We start from the raw sequence: 19,262 nt of genomic DNA on the forward strand, positions 1-19,262 counted from the left end.
ATTTATAATACCTATTATAATATGTACTACGTCACAGTGAGAGATCGCTAACCTTTTTAAAGCTGACGTCATATTTTGTCACATCTGCCAGGCTGATTGGACTGGACTGGAAAATCAGCCTAAATTTGAATTTTGGTATACTTAGGTAGGTATGTACCTCAAAAGCTAAAATGATTCTTATTTAATAGTATGTATAATATTATGTTTGTCGATTATTGAAATTGACTTAAATTCTCTGGCAAACTAATTCTTATCTACCACGATACCATTTTGGTAGGTAGGTTTTTGAGATATTTGAAAGGTAGGTAGGTATTCTTCAATATTTCTCGGTGTAGTTTTTTTTCACATCCAATTATTAGCTATCTGTTATAGCTACCCACGATGGCCGCGCGGCTAAGGTGTCGGCTTATAGCGACGTGGGCCCCAGGTTCGAATCCTGCGTCTGACAAGTACACCATATTGTTTTTCAAATTGTGTATGAGTCAGAGTATGGACCTAATAGGTTGAGCAAACGGCTGACATCCATTTCTCGTAAAAACAAAACATACAAACCTCCACTCTGTGGAGGCCCATATATGATCTTATTAGGATTGTGCACGGTCGAAGGAAACCAAATCGTCACCCCCACTTTATGACCTTTCTTTTTAATTACCATCAGTGATCAGATAATTCGTATTTCTCTTTACCAAGTCATATTAATTCAATGAATAATACACGAGATTTTAAGAATGTAGCATTATTTTTTTAATGAATCGTATTGTATTTATTAGTTGTTACGAAACGTGTGTGCAACTCATTTATCATGGTAACTAATTAGGTAGGAACGGTGTCTATTAGTAGGTAACATGTAGTCCGTTAGTGCAGGCGACAGTTACTATCAAAACTAATTTATTGCATCGAACCCACTGGTTATGAGCAACTGGACGCTGGTCGAGTATGTAGTTATTAACTAGTAAAGTCAAGGCTAAATAAGTACAATATCAACAGCTATGGAATCCCCGAAATGTTGTACACTTATAGGAAGGGAAATAACCTTTGATAGTTGTCCATTTATAAGAGACCGCAGTTTTTTATAAATTATCATTATAGTTCTGCTCTACCTCGCGATAACTCGAATTATTTATCAGCCCCGCTAAAATGAGTACTGTTTACGAAAAATCTATTATCGGCAATGGAAAGAAATTAGTAATAAAATCAAATAGTCACCACATCAGTGTGGTGGGCAATGATTGCCGAATTCGTGTGAAGAATAACGTCGGACACCTACAGCTGGTGGGCAACAGTGGGTCAATAAAAGTTGACAAAAATTTCGGAGTCGTGAAGTACGTGGGGAATAATGGAAAAGTGGAATTGAACGAGCGCTTCAAAGGAGACGAGGTGTCCTACGTTGGAACGGGTGGATCGATCACCCATTCTAGTTCACGAAAAACGAATTGAAAAACATCTTGGGACGAGAAAATACACCATTTTACAAAACCAAATAGGTACTATGAATACCTGCGTAAGTAGGTATCTGAAAAAGCGACCAAGAAGTGGTGTTGGCTTTAGATACCTACGCTGAGGACAGAATGTCTGGCGAAGAACCTTCATTGGGTGTTAGCCGGCTCTCATATCAAAACGTCCGCCTGCAACGTGTTGAATATGCCGATGTGACATCATCGTTATTCACAAAACACACGTTGTCAAATGGAGCTCGCAGATTGGTCGAATGTGACTGTTTGAGGGCTCGCACATCAGAACTCGCCGCATGCGTCTTACGACGAATTCGTCGATGTGACGTCATCGTAAACCAAGAAACAAACGTTATCAAATGGACCTTCGCAGATTGGCCGATGCAACTGCAACTCTGCGACCCTGCGACATTCGTCTAGTTGCAATGGCCATTTAGTTTGAAAACAACATCTACTGCTGCAATCGACAAGTTGCATGCTTTTCAGGCTGCGAGTCGAAGACACTAGGATGCATACTAACACCTGCAAATTGGTCATTCCTATACTGGCTCGCCGATCGCCGCATCCAAATATCTATACGTTTTGAAGGTTACATGCGACGTCGCTAGGTAGATGTGAGCGGTCTTCATATGTAACACCGGATCGATCTTCTTGGAGGGTTTGATTTATGGCTTATACTTACAGCGATAGTCGAGTTAACCTTTTGTATACTGATTGTGAAAAATATGTAGGATACCTAGGTACGTAGGTACATAACACTTTTTAATGAAGCAATTGTCTCATGTCCTCCATTAAAAACCACCACTGCCAAGAATTGGTAGACAAACACCGTTTTGTTTGAATTTCTTGAAAAGATGATTTGTGGAAATTGAAGAGAAGAGAAATGTTGAAAAAATTGTATTGAATCAATGATAGTTCAGTGATGGTGTTAGTCAGCCTTGTGAAAATTGTATTTTTTTTAAAGAACATTGATAGTGGCCTGAATTGAATACTTCAATCAATTACACTTAAGTGAGTCTCTTGTCAATCTGCAATCACATCTTTTGTTTCATGCATAAATTGTGAATTTGAAGACATCAATGAACTAAATCATCAACAGGGTTTGGAACTCATTTAGTGCCAACACCGCGACTGGCGCGTTTGGAGTAGTAGAAGTGAAGTATTTACATGGTTGCTGGTATTGATGCATTATTCAGGAATGGATAACAAGAAGTCTGCTAACTTTTTTCATCAACTGCAAACTGGAATTGTTCAATGTTGTAAATGACGGCACGTGCAAAAAAATAATGACGCCTCAGGTAGCCGTACGGAGTAGAAAAAGACCCCCAAAACTTTCGGCATATTGTCTAACTGGACTTCCAGGGCAAGAGGTGGTGGATAGCAGTATTGGAAGCACCCAGGGTTCACATCAGTTATTAATTTGTTGAGTCTGTCCGCGTGTGCAGAGTTTATGACTAGATACATTGGTTCAGCAAACATTGTACCTATAAAAACTACTCAAGATTGTTTTTGAACATTTAAATGTTCCAATACAATACTTATTACCTTGGATTTTTGTTTCACGATGTGGATAGAAAACACTTGCCAACGAAAACGGTGTGATTGACATCGACAAAATTGAAAATGTGTGTACATGTCGGAATTAAACCATATAAAAATTGATACTTACCTAAATAAATCTGTATTGTAATTAAATTTGCTTGTCTTTGATTTACTTGTGTCAAAATTGTTTTCTTTTTTACAGTGGCAACGAAAGACCAAGGTTCCAAGAGGCCTTCATTCCGTACTGGCCGAGATAATGAATTCAGTGTTGCAATCTTTTTGTCACCAAATGATAGGCGGTCCAAGAAAAGTACTTGTCTTGGATTGAACACGTGCAGTTTATCGTATAATTAATTTATAAAATAGTAAATTTATGTGTGGTTAGACCAGTGGTTATCACGTGAAATTTAACTGTGGCCGCACAGTTGACATTGACAATTCTATGGAAACGTCTGGTGGGCGCACCAAATTTCACTTTTGTGATTGAAAGAATTAAAGCTAAATTTTATTTACTAAAAAAATGGATTAATTTATCCATTTTTTAAGTCCATTTAAAAAAACATTTGAACATTTTAGTACCTACATATCTATTTATTTGAAAATAATGCAAATGGAAATTCCTCAATACTTCTTTTTTCCAATGCGAGCCGCATGGCTGCTTCTAAGTTTACATCAAATCTGCCAACTGGCTTCGATATTTGTTTTTTTATGAAGTGCATTACTTTCACAGTATACAGTAGTAGGACAAATCGACAATATTAATAAAGCAATTGTTGCCAATTCTTTGAATTGACTTCTTCTTCGATTCTTGGTAAACGTATAACTTCAACCAAAATTTTGCAGCCCTTGTATTATTAAAATGGTTTTTAAGTACTTGGTCATAACTCATTTCCAATAACGCATATTTAACGTTAGCCCAGTTAAATTAAATACTGAAAATGATGTTGGTGGCCGCAGCAATATCCTCTGGAGGCCGCATGCGGCCACCAGGGCTGCACATGAAAACCAGAGTTAGACAGAAGAGTTTTAACAATAATCATTAATTGAATTACACCATTAGAAGTCTATTACACATAATATTGTTTGAACAATATCCATGTCGCAAACTGTTTCCACAAGACCGAAAATCGAAATGTATGGGGGAAAATTAGTTTTTTTTTTTCATTAATTTCGTTTACGATCATAGATGTACCTACGAAATTTCCGATTCTGTGTTAATGGGTCTTAAATTGTCAGGATTATTATTTATATTACCTTCTTAAAATAAAGAATTTATGTTTAAGAAAAATCTGTCACAATTTTCAATGACTAGCTAATGAAATAGTGTACTTTATTATGATTTATTGAATATTTTTTTATGCCAAGACTCTGAAATAATTTCGAATTAAAGGTATGGCTGTATATGAAAATAATGTTCAAGGGACTTTTTTTTCTCGAAAATTTCGAATTATCTATGTTCTCATTAACGAGGTTTTACTGTAATATTAAGGTGATTCATCAGTGAAACGCCAAATAATTTTCTACCATAGGCGCGACAAAATTTTGCACTCGCTCCCATTCTGAGAGAGCATGTAGAGCTGGAAGGACGTCATTTTGCTTTGTGATGGCGACGGCCGTAATAATTCCTAAATCGTTTAAAGATGACTTAAAACGTTACCCATTTACTTTAAAAATAAAACATGTCAATGAATATATTATTATTGTCACTGATAAAACAATAAACAGAACATTAAATGGACACATGTTGGATTTATAAGACAAATAATATTTGGTTTGACATGCCTCATTTGCACCCGCGACCCGCGCATCGCCTAGCGACGATCTTTTTAGACCGTGTCTCAACTAATGCATGGCCTTAAAACTATCAAACTTCACACTTATAAAGTATATTGTATTCTATATGAAATCAAATCAAAACACAGGATACTGAATGTGTATATATATAAACAAAAGTTCCAACACTTCAGTCGGATTGAAATTTTATGACATCTACATATATAGGAAGGAGAAAGGCATTGGATTAAAAATAATAAAAAGTATTAGAATTGGTATCCAGTCATTTTTTTTATTCATTTTATACTTAAATTGGTAAATCACAAACATTATTTCTTCAATCTTTCAAGGGATGATCCCGACAGAGACAAACTTATAATTAATCCTGGAAAAAAAAATTCTACTTTAATTATGCTGTAAAAATATATTCAACAGTGTGGAAGGTTACAAAAACAATGTTATAGACAATGATGCTTATTGAATTAGGCAGATTAAAAAAAAAATACTATATAATAAGGAAGATGGAAAATTACTCGCCATGTAATTTTAAAAACTGGTTAGTCTATTTATATTTAAATATCTTTCCTATTTTAATTTTAAAAAATTGCAGATAGCATACTTCAAAACATAATACCAATCTGAAAAACTGCCATTTTATTTCCTATTACGAAAATAGTGAGTAAATGACAATTTTCAACTGCGTTGTGGCTCGTGTTGGCATTTCTCCTAATTCATACAAAAATATATAGTATTTCTTAAACATTCCCAAAACCCAAACATATCCAAGTTTAAAAAAAAAAATACGACATTAACTCACCTTAAAATTATTTGGTAAATGTAAAAGCGTTTTTTTATCTTCCTTCGATGTATGATGAGAGGTCAATTTCTTCAGGGAGTTCAGTTATGTTGACATCAAAGCGGTCCTGGACTTCATTGAGGATCTTAGCGTCTTCTTCATCAGACACCATCGTGATGGCTAAGCCCTAAAAACAAATATGTACCATTGATTACTTACTCGTTGTATTTATATAAAGAGAACATTAATTATATACACATATTAACTAACAATGAAACATGCGTGAATACTTTAGTTTAAACAATTATTACACATATTGTCGCCAGAGAACTGTTGTAGGATATCTAAAAGAAACGTCTTTTTTTTATCTGCTTATAAAATTATTATTTTTTAGTGACAAGTGCCGTACTGAGATATTTGGTCTTACTAGTAAAATTTCTTTGTATGAGAAATATACCACTATACATTCAATAAAAAATCCCACTATGTTAAACTGGGATAACATATATGTCTTACTATAGCACTCATTAATAAAAATATGTTACTGATGAAATATATCGCACCGTGAGTGTAAAACCAAGGCATGTGCAAATTGTTTACAATTTCGAGATTAAATGCGAAATAACTCCAAAAGTCGTGAACTTGATAATGTAAAAGTGAAGTAACTGAAAGAACATGCAATATAATGTAGATATATAACAAATATTATGGTTTTTTTTAGAAACTATTTTTTCTAACAAAACGAAGACTTCAAACCCTAATATCTCCAAAATATGTCTTGGTTTTACACTCACGGTGCGATATGGTCGTATGCGTTTGGATTTTCTTAAAATATTTCCTTTATAAATATATGAGATGATTAACAAGTTTTAATTTTCCTAAGAATATAAAATAATAAATTTCTTTAAACCTCAATATCGCGATATGTACTATGTTTTTTAGATGTCCCACTACAGTTCTCAGGCGACGATATACTGATTTACGTTTGGCTTGGCAGTGTGCATCTTCACCAGTAAAAAAATGGGACCAACCCAAACCTAGTTTTGAATTTAGAAATTAAAATATAATTTTTGTTTTGTAGATTAGTGACAGTGATCTGTGAACAGGTCAGTGAGTGAAACTTCTACTATAGGCCAGCCACAATAGTGCAAGTTGACATTCAACTAAAATGGACACTGCTGTCTTTAGGCTAGTTGACACGTGTCACCAAAAGTGAAATACTCTTCGAAATAAATTTCAAAATGGTGTCAACTGAAATAACAGTGCAGGCTGAATTTCAAACAATTAGTGAATATTTGTTGTATGAATGCAGATATTTCATAGAGGAATAGAAAAAGATGCGTTGGTGGATAAAACCATGGGCGATGCGACATAATATCATGAGAGTATTTATGTAACCGGTTTGTTTGCAATTCAGAAGACAGTTACGTACTTATGTAAATAATATGATAACAGTAGTCAGTGGCGCATTGCGCATGCGTGGCATGGTGCGTGCCACTTTTTCAATCAGCCGCGATGATCGAAAAGTAGAACATGTTTATCTTTTTTTCGATTTCGGATGATCACTTTCGATGACTCAAGGATGAATGTGCGTTTACACGGGTCACTGCGGATGATTCCTCCGCGATGATCGTCAAAAGTGAACCGTGTAAACACACACACACACACATAAAAGATTACTTCTGAGATTAAAACTCTATATAAAAAAAAGTAGGTAATCATTGATAGTAACTATGTAATTTAAAAACCATCAACCCATATTACGTATTAATACCGGAAAGATAAAATGAAAAATGAAGTTCTCGAAAAATTTTAAATGTGATATTACCTTGGTACCAAATCTTCCAGCACGAGCAACTCGATGTAGGTAAGTGTCGGAGCCTTCTGGCATGTCGTAGTTGAATACTATGTTGACTCGTTCAATATCCATACCACGTCCGAAGAGATTCGTCGCAACAAGGATACGCTGGGGATAAAATCATATTCTTTGAGCATATTCACTTTAATTATCATCCAATATCTCTTTAATTATATTGGATCAGTTTGGATAGTAAAATCAGCATCATAAATCTGATGTCCCTATCAGGTGTCATCATAGAAATAGGAAAAAAAATAATAAAAAAAAAACACTGCAAGATCGAAATGCCGGATAAAATCAACTGACAAATTGGGTATCATTTTTAATCATTATACCTTTTGGAAGTCTTTGAACTGCTGATAACGTGAGAGCCGTTCCTCTTGAGTCATACTGCGATGGATGCCGATGGCTGGGAAGTTCTGATCCGTCAACAGTTGAGCCAGAGCCATACACCTCTGAACTGACTTCACGAAGATCACCACCTAAAATATAAATATGTCAATATGCATGGAAACTGACATAACTTAAAAATCACAAATAGATGTTTAAAAAGATCAGTTAGGATAGTAAAAATCATCATCATAATTCTGATGTCCCTATCAGATGTCATCATTAAATTATATAATTGTATAGTGAGTGCCAGAGGATTTGACTTCCACACTTCCTTAGTATAAAATTCACTGTACCTGGTTGAACTCCAATACGTCTAGTAATTCAAAAAGTTTTTTATTCTTCTCATTTTCCTTCAATTTGACGTAATGCTGCTGTAGTCCGTGAAGGGTGAGTTTGGCTTCATTGTCCACGTAAACTTCCATCGGCTGTAGTCAACAAAAATAACAAAAACAAGCAATAAAACATCAATCCTGCATCCGGTGGTAGTTATAAGTATTAAAAAAAATATCATCCTGAAGATCAATCAAACATTAAAAAGCAAATAGAGTTATCGTGCATCTATCGAATAGTAATTTTATGCTGATATTAATGTGTACAATTGACAAATGCAAATAATGCACGATGTGAAATAAATGGCTTTGAAAGTGAAAACGTTCATCAAAGATCTTACTTAGAGTCAGACTTAAAATGTCATAATGAAATGCTATTAGAAATCGTTTCAAATCTGGTGATAATTGACAAAGATTTCATAATAGAAACATGACAAAAAAAGGATTTATAAAAAATAAGGCTGAATGGAACAAAAAAAAAAGTTTTGCAGGAAACAATATTGCGATAGAGAAGCTATGAAACATATAAAACTGAAGCAATAAAACCTATTTGATGATATCTTACTGACACAATACATTGTGAGAAAAGCACTGGCAAAAGATGTTCTTTGATAGCAGTCTGGGTTGGCGATTGGCGGTTGGCAGTCGCATCGTGACACGGCCGATGTCGGCGCTCCTATCAATTTCGAGTGGTGTCACTGCAGCCAACTAATCGAGCTAAACTTTATTCTTGTCTTCTTTCTTGAATCTTGATGTCTTGACGCCCCCCTAGCCTACTCGGCGGGCTGCAGTGCCATAGCTAATCCCACCCCCTTCAGTCCCATCCCCGTCCCTTAGCCCCGGGCCAGATAAACCATCAGAACAAATGCGCCGCGATAAATTACGAGTTGTTTGAATTTGGAAACGCAGGATTTTGGAATAATTAGGACATTGAGGAAAATTTACATCTTGCATGAACTTTTTGCAAACGGGACGAATTTCCTTGCTGAGGGTGGCGGAGAACATCATGACTTGCTTTCCGTGCGGCGTGTTGCGGAATATCTCTTGGACGTCCTGGCGCATGTCTGCGGAATAAAATAAAAAATTCACAATCAGTACACGAATGCCAATTCCAACAAAAACATTACAACAAATAAAAAATCAGGATGATAGAATTCATTCAAAATATATTCAGATGTCCCTATCAAATTTCATCATAAAAGTCCTGACAAAGATTACACTGCATCATAAGCGAACGTAAGACTTTACGCTTTCGATGCTCATCACAGATGATTCATACATAGTGAAAGAGCGTAGAGCAAATTTCTGCCTTTGATGACCTCATGTTCATACACATTGAGTAACCCTGTATTTAATCAAGTGTACGCATAGTGTTTTAGCATATTTGTTCGCAATGGAAAGTGAAAAATACCTTCTGTGGATATATTTACAGCTAAGCTCCATTGAATGCACTTTCAAAAAACCAAAGCACCATTAACAGTGCCATTTCGTCGTTAATTTTCTACAAACACGTATCCCAATTTATGTCAGTTTTGAGTTGTTTGATATAATGAATTCAGAATTTGAATACGGACATAATCCACTAACACGTATCTCAAAACATACTTTATAACATCATAGATGTAAGCAATTACAAACAACTCGTATCACAATAAAAGACTTTTATAAATATTATAAACTCGTATCTTGAGTTACGCGTTTGTAAGTACACAGAATACAGATAATTATTATACCGAAGTTCTTTCTCGTAAGTCAAGATACGTGTTTACTGCAGTAATATTGTTGAATGACTCACAGTAAATTTGCAACGCATTCTCGTATCTTCGACAATATGACCGAACGGTCGAAAGTATAGTGCGGTAGATTGAATAAACATAACATTTTTTCATGAAAATATGTGTAAACTATATATACTAAATGAAAATTTATTTCTGAACTAAAAACTGAGCATAAAGTTGTTATTTGTCTCTCCTGAAAAGTTGTGTTCTTTGAGATAGGTACGTTGGTAGAAAATTACTGATGATTTGCACACATTCTAATATATAGAAAATTATAATTTGAATTGACAATTATAATGGCAAACAGTATCAATTCTAAAATACTTATTAGTATTCAGATCCACTTTTAGACAGGCTATAAATGAGTATTCGTTTAGTCTGATGAGTCTTTTATGACATTCTTTTCATACAATTGAACTCAATTCTGACAACTCATTACTTTCGTCAGTTGATGCCATTTTGAAAAAGGCTGCGATGAATTTATCCGTTGTACTTACTGGTGTAACTAACGATCACTGTAGAATGTGTAAATGAATTATCCAAAATGTAAAATCTAAATTCACGTGAATCTACTACTCAGTGAGCTACCACAATTGTCATTTTAAAAGGTTGACGTCTTATCAAGTAGCATGTGAGATGTATGTATAAAAGTAGAGATCTAAGAAATGCTTCAAAGTTGTGAAAAATATCACACACAAACTTATTAACACTGTACAAAAAGATTTTGTCACAGCTGTATAGCACCCGTCAACATGCATGGATTTACCTGCACAATAGTGTATTTTAAACTATCACAATAATAACTGTTTACACGTAAAAGTGCTGACTGTCTCGCCAATCTCTTTCTTCAGGAGTAAGTGAGACGCAATGTTGTCATTTTATAATACTACTTGACAGGTTCAGTTAACAAGTTCAGAAAATCAGTTAACCTCAAATAGAGTCTGCGTGGTGTGGTTTTTATACTGGCACGTTCGCCACTATCGTTCTACTGCACAGGTGCAGATATCAAACAATTTCAACTGTCACGTGAAAATTCAGAAGCTTACAAACTTTCCTGATTCATGCATGCAATCTTGCAACTTGCATGATAATACATGTTTACATGTGCATTTCCTAGTTATGGCCGCGATAATACGTATCGTCAGTGGTAAATCCATGTACATGTAAATGTGGTAGTACTGCGAGTCGCCAGTCATAATGGTCAACCCAGATGTCTTGACGGTAACATAGACAACTCTACAAAGTAAAGACGTCAACAGAGCTTAGCAGATAACCTGGACATTGACTATTTTGACTAGGAAACAATGCCACAGGAGTGCCAGTGTGTGTTTAACACAAAATTTTCGAATATCCTACCAGTGAAATGTATAAAATTATTGGTAACGCTATAATAGTACTCATTATTGTCATGGTGGTTAAGGTGTTCCGAGACCAAAAACCAACTTACTTATTTTTGGGTTACAGTAGGTTGTTGGTATCAAAAGAACAGGTCCACTGCCAATCACAAACCAAGTGCCCAACACGTGACATTTTTACGACACCTGTCAGACTGAAAATTTGGTGGGGATTGCACGGTAACGTGAAATGTTAGCAAAAAAAAACAACCATATTTATAATATAAATGTAGATTATTCGAATGTAATGATTACCTAGTAATGTTAACATCTTGTCACATTCATCCAAAACAAAGTGCTTGAGAGATTTCAGGTTCAGCTTCTTAGTCCTGAGCAGTGCCAGAATGCGCCCCGGCGTCCCAACTACGATGTGAGGGCTACCCGCCTTCAACACTTCTTCGTCCTTCTGGATCGGCAAGCCACCAAAGAACACAGACACTTTAATTCCAGGCATGTATTTGGAGAATCGCTCATATTCCTTGCTTATTTGGAAAGCAAGTTCGCGTGTGTGACACATTACAAGCACATAGGTATGACTGCCGGAGGGTTCCAACTGCTGCAAGGTTGCCAACACAAACACCGCGGTCTTTCCCATACCAGATTTCGCTTGGCATAAAATATCCATACCCAAGACAGCTTGAGGTATACACTCATGCTGAACTGCAAAAACAAAACAAAAACTTGAATAAAACATAGATATTGCAAATGGCAAACACTTTTTTACACTCAATGGCCTAAATATAATAATATCGAATAACACGTCAACATACCTTCGGAAGGGTGTTCGAATCCACAGTCAACAATAGCACGAAGAATTTCAGGTTTCAAAAGAAAATCTCTGAATCCAGAACTGTGGATGGATACATATGACCCCTTAACCTCTTTTTTGGCAACGGTGTCATTAGATCCATCGACCACCGCCTGTTCTGTTTGTTCTTCATCCTCGTAATCCAAAAGATCGTCATTATCCGCCATGTTTGTGATCGAAATATGCCGACAAGCTGTAGAGAATACAAAAACAATTGAATAAGTTTATAACAAATATATGGTGCGACGGGTAACTAGGACAATTATGAAAGGTAAGGGATGAAATAAACTGAAAAATATTACTTGACGGCGGTGGATTGACGAGCTTACCTAAATTTTACACAATACAAGGCCAACAAGCGCCAACAGATGACACCGGAAAACGGAGCGCGAAGTTGGCGAACGGCAACGGAAATGGATAAAGATTAAGGAAGGGAGATAAGTAGCGGTGAAAAAGATATCAATATTCGATACGAAGTATCGGTATTTGGTACTATAAGTCCGCTGCTTCTATATCAATACTTTACCATTACCTCGTATAATATTTCACATTTTAACTGGAAAAATGGTAGGTATACTGGCGTCATTATAAGGTGGTTCAATGGAATTCTACTTTTGCGACAGAATTTGTAGTAAACAATATCAAAACATTTGAGAATTGCTTTTACCGTACCACCGTAGAATCATTCTAGTAGGTAGGTATAAGTAGATACTTACCTGCTCAATAAACTAAGCATGTTGGTGTTTTATTGAATAGTGATATAATTCCTCCTTGTTGAATCCTGTGTACCAATTCTTAAGGAGTCTTAATTTTTGGATTTGAGTAGATGGAGGCTTTGAGTATATTTAGTTCATATACTGAATTATTTAGTAAGAAAGAAATACAAAGCTTGAGGGCATGTTTTATTTTTTATTATGAACATAACAACATTGGGTAGGTACCTATATTCATAAAGAGCTTCCGATTAAATAGACTAGATACACACGTGGTACCTATACTTATACATAATATTGGATTGGGTGACTAAGCCAACCAGGCATTGAAATTTTGATTTGTTTACACTTTGGTCACTATAATAATTGTTACTTTACAACATTACACGCATTGTTAATATACGAATATAAAATTATCATTAATTATACGTCATAATAAGATAAATTTTAGAGGGTTACGGTTTAGAGGGTTACAGTTACGGTTTTGCCACCTCACAGGCTTATGGGGTATTTTTCGCACTTTACAGGCTTTTAAATCGGGTAGTTGTAATCTTTAGAATGAAAAGTGAACTTGACAATGATTCAAACCGTGCGCTAGTATTTTAAGTTACTATTCCTAGACACGATGTTTTTTTAATTTTCAGCTGCACGACATAATAAATCATTACGTCATTATTAATAATTGTACACTCATTATATTTTAGAGTTCATGATGAAAATTGTCTGTTTTGTTTTATTCTTAAATCACTTCATACACATTAGACCATTTCGAATGTTTAAAGCAATGTCCTTCTAAATTATTATTTGTGCACTGCGAACCTTTCATTCAAATCTCTTTTTATTAATTCCCTCTAAAAAAAGATTATCCCAAATTTTGAGTTCAACGAAAGTCATGTACATAATAAACGTGTTTTTAGGAAAAACAGATTTGTAAAAAAAACGGTAGGTACAGTCCGACAAACTTATATAAAGAACGGTCAAGAATGGAACTACAACCATATGGACGGCATATTAGAAACGTCATTCGTATGTCAGATTCTGTCCAGTTGCGAGTCTTGATTGGGTAGTTTTCGACTGTGGCTCCCCAATCCATTCTTTAGATAAGTTTGTAGGTCTGTACTTCGATACGATAACAATTTCAAATAGGTACTTTTCATTGTATTTTATGCACACCCCTAAAATGAATAGGTACGCAAAATGGTCTTGCCAGACTGTAAATAAGTTTGCGTACATTAAAATTCGGTAATAGACATGCGTCGTTCTCGAACGAACGTATCTTTTAAAACTAATCTTTAGCCAGCGAACAAATCGGTCCCGTGTCACCTGGCGCTTATGTCGTTCGAGGCGAACGAGATTCGCGAGAGTGCTCGCCAGCTCGCGCAGTATAGGAATAAACGTGGATACGAAGGACACGCTGCCAGGCGAACTGAATATGTCGTTCCGTTGAACTAGAGCGCGCGCGCAGTATAGGAAGAAACGTGGGTGCGAAGGACACGCTGCCAGACGAACTGAATTTGTCGTTCCGTTGAACTAGAGTGCGAGCGCAGTATAGGAAGAAACGTGGGTGCGAAGGACACGCTGCCAGACGAACTGAATTTGTCGTTCCGTTGAACTAGAGTGCGAGCGCAGTATAGGAAGAAACGTGGGTGCGAAGGACACGCTGCCAGACGAACTGAATTTGTCGTTCCGTTGAACTAGAGTGCGAGCGCAGTATAGAAAGAAACGTGGGTGCGAAGGACACGCTGCCAGACGAACTGAATATTTCGTTCCGTTGAACTAAAGTGCGCGCGCAGTATAGGAAGAAACGTGGGTGCAAAGGATACGCTGCCCGGCGAACGGAATATCTCGTTCGAGGCGAACGAGGTACGCGAGAGTGCGCGCGCAGTATAGGAAGAAATAGTAACTATACATTTTATTACGGCAACAAAAGACACAATTGACCTAATTAGTCCGAACAAATCACTATCCGTAATTGAGCTATTCGGTCGGATCCTCATTAAGTAGAATGAAATGAACGACCGTTTGCATTGCTCAGGCGCATATTCGGCTATTTTCGTACGCTTTCGGCAATCTTCGCTTGATAATGAAAGGATCGCACGACGGATAATAGAAAATTTTCCACTTTCGACCCGATCGCTCACGATCCTTGAAAACCATAGAGAATAGAGTTTGACAGTCGTGGCAGACGATCGGGCCAGACGCAATCTGCCAATGGAATATGGGCTTAAGCGATGGTGCCCACAGAACGCGTCGGGCGCGCGAAGTCCGCGTATGCAGTGTTTATTCATAACCATAATCACACGTCTCTTCCCGCGCATTACCCTTCACCTATGTTATAAGCGGCCCAAACAGCACAAAATAAATATTATTACAGCGCCTCTCATAACAAAGCAATAAAAATATTATATTATTTCGGGGCTTGTAATTAAAATTTACGATGACATTATTCAACCAGCGATAAACTGAACACGCAATAAAATAAAACAATGACTTCTCTGTAATTAAATAATTGCTTTCCGCCCGTCGATCGACGATGCCTCGCGCAGCGTGTTTTTACTCGCTGTGTTCATGAATGGACTCCATTGTATTTTCTTTCATTCGTATCGCCGAGAAGCGGTGATTCGCGAAAAAACGATGATTCATGCGGCGCGCGCGTAAAATGCGTCGTCAAATCCAGTGGGCGCTGGCGTATTTGATTACGTTGTATTTTCGTTGATTTACGCGCCACTTGTAGAAATTTTGCGCGAGCGCCGCACTCGCTGCGTCAATGGGCTTTATGCCTAACACTTGCCGTTAAAATGTCAGATTTTGTCATTTACAATTATTACAAATTAATATGCCATGATATGAATAATTATATAGAGTGATTAAAACTAATATTACTATGTTGGTGTGTAGGTAACTAAGTACTTATATATTTTAACTACCTATCCATTGGTTTAATATTACATAAATATCTAAATCCGAATAAGAAAAGTTAATTCATAATTCATTGACACTGACATTTCAATTCGATAATCGGTTTTACTAAAATTAAGACATATTGTACAGAATCAACGAAAGTAAAGGAAATATGTCGTATTAAATGTCACGGATATTTAATAATTATTGTTCAATACCCATATTGAGATCAATTGTTAAATGAATTTGAGTGTATTGGCCGTTTTAAAGACACGTCAATTTATTTTGACAGCAGCTGTCAGTGGTAAATGGCAATATGGTAGGGGGGCAAGGGGGCGAGTTCATAACAAAAGTAGTCTATGGTTAAGGATTCCTTATCTCTATAATCTATAGTTAACAGATGGATTTCGGCTACTTACAATTTTTACTGTTATTTTATGGTAAGTACGAATTGAGCATCGCGCTCTAATTCATATTATTGTCTGTATATTTATTATGGAGGTTTTAATTATCTTGTTAAATTAAATACTTGAGAAAACGGGCCAATTATTGGAGTGCCGCTAGTTTAAAATTATCTTGCTGCTTCATTCCGTATTCGTTAATATCGTTTATTATTTTTGTTTTTATTATTTTGTTAAATTACAAACTCAGAAAAGGGCCGCTTTTTGGAGCGTCGCTGGTTTAAAATTATATTATTGCGTTATTCTGTAATTATTAGTATTATTCAATATTACTATTTTAATTATCTTGTTAAATTAAACACTCGAGAAAACGGGCCACTTATTGGAGTGCAGCTGGTTTAAAATTATCTTGCTGCTTCATTCCGTATTCATTAAATATCATTTACCATTACTGTTTTTATTATCTTGTTAAATTACACACTCAGAAAAAGGGCCGCTTATTGGAGCGTCGCTGGTTTAAAATTATTTTATTGCGTTATTCTGTAATTATTAATATTATTCAATATTACTATGTATTTTATTTATCTTGTTAAATTAAACACTCGAGAAAACGGGCCACTTATTGGAGTGCCGCTGGTTTAAAATTATCTTGCTGCTTCATTCCGTATTCATTAATATCATTTACTATTCCTGTTTTTATTATCTTGTTAAATTACACATTCAGAAAAAGGGCCGCTTATTAGAGCGTCGCTGGTTTAAAATTATATTATTGCGTTATTCTGTAATTATTAGTATTATTCAATATTACTATTTTAATTATCTTGTTAAATTAAACACTCGAGAAAACGGGCCACTTATTGGAGTGCAGCTGGTTTAAAATTATCTTGCTGCTTCATTCCGTATTCATTAATATCATTTACTATTACTGTTTTTATTATCTTGTTAAATTACACACTCAGAAAAAGGGCCGCTTATTGGAGCGTCGCTGGTTTAAAATTATTTTATTGCGTTATTCTGTAATTATTAATATTATTCAATATTACTATGTATTTTATTTATCTTGTTAAATTACACACTCAAGAAAAGGGGCCGCTTATTGGAGTGCCGCTGGTTTAAAATTATCTTGTCGCTTCATTCCGTATAGTGATTGTACCCCGATCACGTGATCATGTCGCACTTTCGTAACGGTGTGCGTGCGCAGCTGTCAATTATTGTACCCTCTACTAAACGCGCCAAAAGAAGTATAACTTCAAAAACATAATTTTGTATCAAAACCATTTTAATAGGATGTACCTATGCCTAAATTTCACAACAGTGAAATAATTTGAATGACCAATTTTATTAACTTAATTTCAAGCATTTTAAAATTAGTGACCCAGAATAATTATTTTGGATGGGTACGAATATTCACGACTTTTCCTGCAACATTTAACATGCCAGTTTTTCAGTGGTTTTTACAAACGCAATTTTATTTATTCCAAATGTGTTGGTTTCAAATATAACTTATTCCAAGTGTCAGAAACAAAAGTAACTTATTCCAATTATAATATTAGAAAAAACCAAAGAGATTGGACTCCTCCCCCAGAGGTAGCACACAAATGTCAGTGTGTACTCGTTTTGTGAGAGAAAGTTCTACTTCTCTGAAATTAGGTACACTTTGCTGCAAATGGGCCATACTTGGACATAAAAACGCCCCACTGAGTATTTTTTTTTATCAACACAAGCTTACAACCAATTTATGATAAACGTATTTTCATTATAAAAAGTTCCCGCAATAAAAACTTTATTAGGATTCAGGGTAAGAAAAAATAATGCAAATGGATGTAAGTATTTTATTTTTAATAACACAAAAAACACAATAATATCACGAAAAATTATACACAAATCAGTTAATAGCAAATGGTTAAATATTGGAAAAAGAAATATGGTCTTGTTTTTACATATTGTTCTATATACAATAACATAGCATTATTGTTTAGATAAAACGGTTAAATAAAAAACACAAATAATTAGAGTTAATTACAAACAAAAAAAAAATTATTACACTACCTACCTATTTACACATGTGTATTTTGAAAATATTTTATGAAATAAAAATATAACATGGGTTTGTTTTTGACATATTGTGTATAAAATTACTTGGTTATACAAACCTATTAGAGACAAAATACATGTAGGTATGTTGAAAATTTGATTATATAGTTAATTACAATATTTTATCTATTTAACTCACTTTTTTAACTCTCATTTAACTTTAACACTCATTTAACGTCACTTTCCGAGAAATGCTTACCACACAGTAATGAATATTTAGATGGCACCCAGCTCTCCCGCCCGACTGCATCAATCCACAATTTCCAAAGAACTTCATTTTTCGGAAATCTGAAATAATTTAATTCATACCTATAACATTATAAAATTGCTACATATACTCCATTACATACTTCATATAAATACAATTTTTTGTTTGGTATTCTTAAAAATATATTTAACTCTGAAATTAAATATAAAATCTATGTAAATAATGAATGTCATTAACTAGCACTAACAGTTTTTACTTTGAAAAAGACATCATATATTTTGGGTTCAAAATAATATTATGCATACGGCCCTGGATTTTTTGCAATAAACCATTTGACGTTTGATGTAAAAGTTTTGAATTGTTATTGTAAAAGATCTTTTAGGAAAAACTATCAATGTATAAATAATTAATATTATGCATATTGTTCCGAAATGCTGTTACTCATTTGTATTCTTCCATTAATAAACATTTTTTTACCGAATAATAACGTATAAATCGAGAGAATAACAATATCATATCCGCCATGTTGTTTTACCACACGAACTTGAAGAAGCTCCAGAATACCAACATTACCAACTGTCTTTCTCCGATTCGTATTTTTTAGTACATAAATGATAGCGTGTTCCCTCTCCAGTCTTTCAATCTCTTTGGAAAAAACATTCTTTTAAGAACATTGGCATAGTTTTTAGCATTGAGATATCCATTTCAAAGTGTAAACAACAATTTTCAACAGAAATAACAAAAAAATATGTAAAATCAACACAGTAAACAGTTTTTTGTTATTTGCCAACAATTTGTAAAAGTGGAATAGGTTGTTTTTGAA

General features: G+C 35.0%; 2 protein-coding genes across 2 annotated transcripts; one reads left to right on the forward strand and one right to left on the reverse strand.

Moving 5' to 3' along the window:
* Positions 1 to 1,137: 1,137 nt before the first annotated feature.
* pirk (poor Imd response upon knock-in) lies at positions 1,138 to 1,437 on the forward strand. Its single transcript, XM_085955687.1, has one exon. The coding sequence runs from the start codon at positions 1,138 to 1,140 to the stop codon at positions 1,435 to 1,437; it is 300 nt and encodes a 99-aa protein (XP_085811813.1).
* A 3,595-nt stretch (positions 1,438 to 5,032) lies between these two features.
* Hel25E (ATP-dependent RNA helicase 25E) lies at positions 5,033 to 12,528 on the reverse strand. Its single transcript, XM_085955188.1, has 9 exons — positions 12,452 to 12,528; positions 12,085 to 12,315; positions 11,570 to 11,974; positions 9,088 to 9,206; positions 8,107 to 8,238; positions 7,756 to 7,902; positions 7,391 to 7,528; positions 5,584 to 5,749; positions 5,033 to 5,151 (listed from the first exon to the last, which is right to left on the reverse strand). Exons 2-8 carry the CDS (start codon positions 12,287 to 12,289, stop codon positions 5,618 to 5,620), a joined length of 1,278 nt encoding a protein of 425 aa, XP_085811314.1. The 5' UTR covers positions 12,290 to 12,315; positions 12,452 to 12,528; the 3' UTR covers positions 5,033 to 5,151; positions 5,584 to 5,617.
* Positions 12,529 to 19,262: the final 6,734 nt, after the last annotated feature.

The sequence above is a fragment of the Rhyacophila brunnea genome, unplaced genomic scaffold (assembly GCF_057557595.1).
Source record: "Rhyacophila brunnea isolate RB1 unplaced genomic scaffold, BYU_Rbru_1.0 scaffold_5, whole genome shotgun sequence".
Taxonomy (NCBI): Eukaryota; Metazoa; Arthropoda; class Insecta; order Trichoptera; family Rhyacophilidae; genus Rhyacophila; species Rhyacophila brunnea.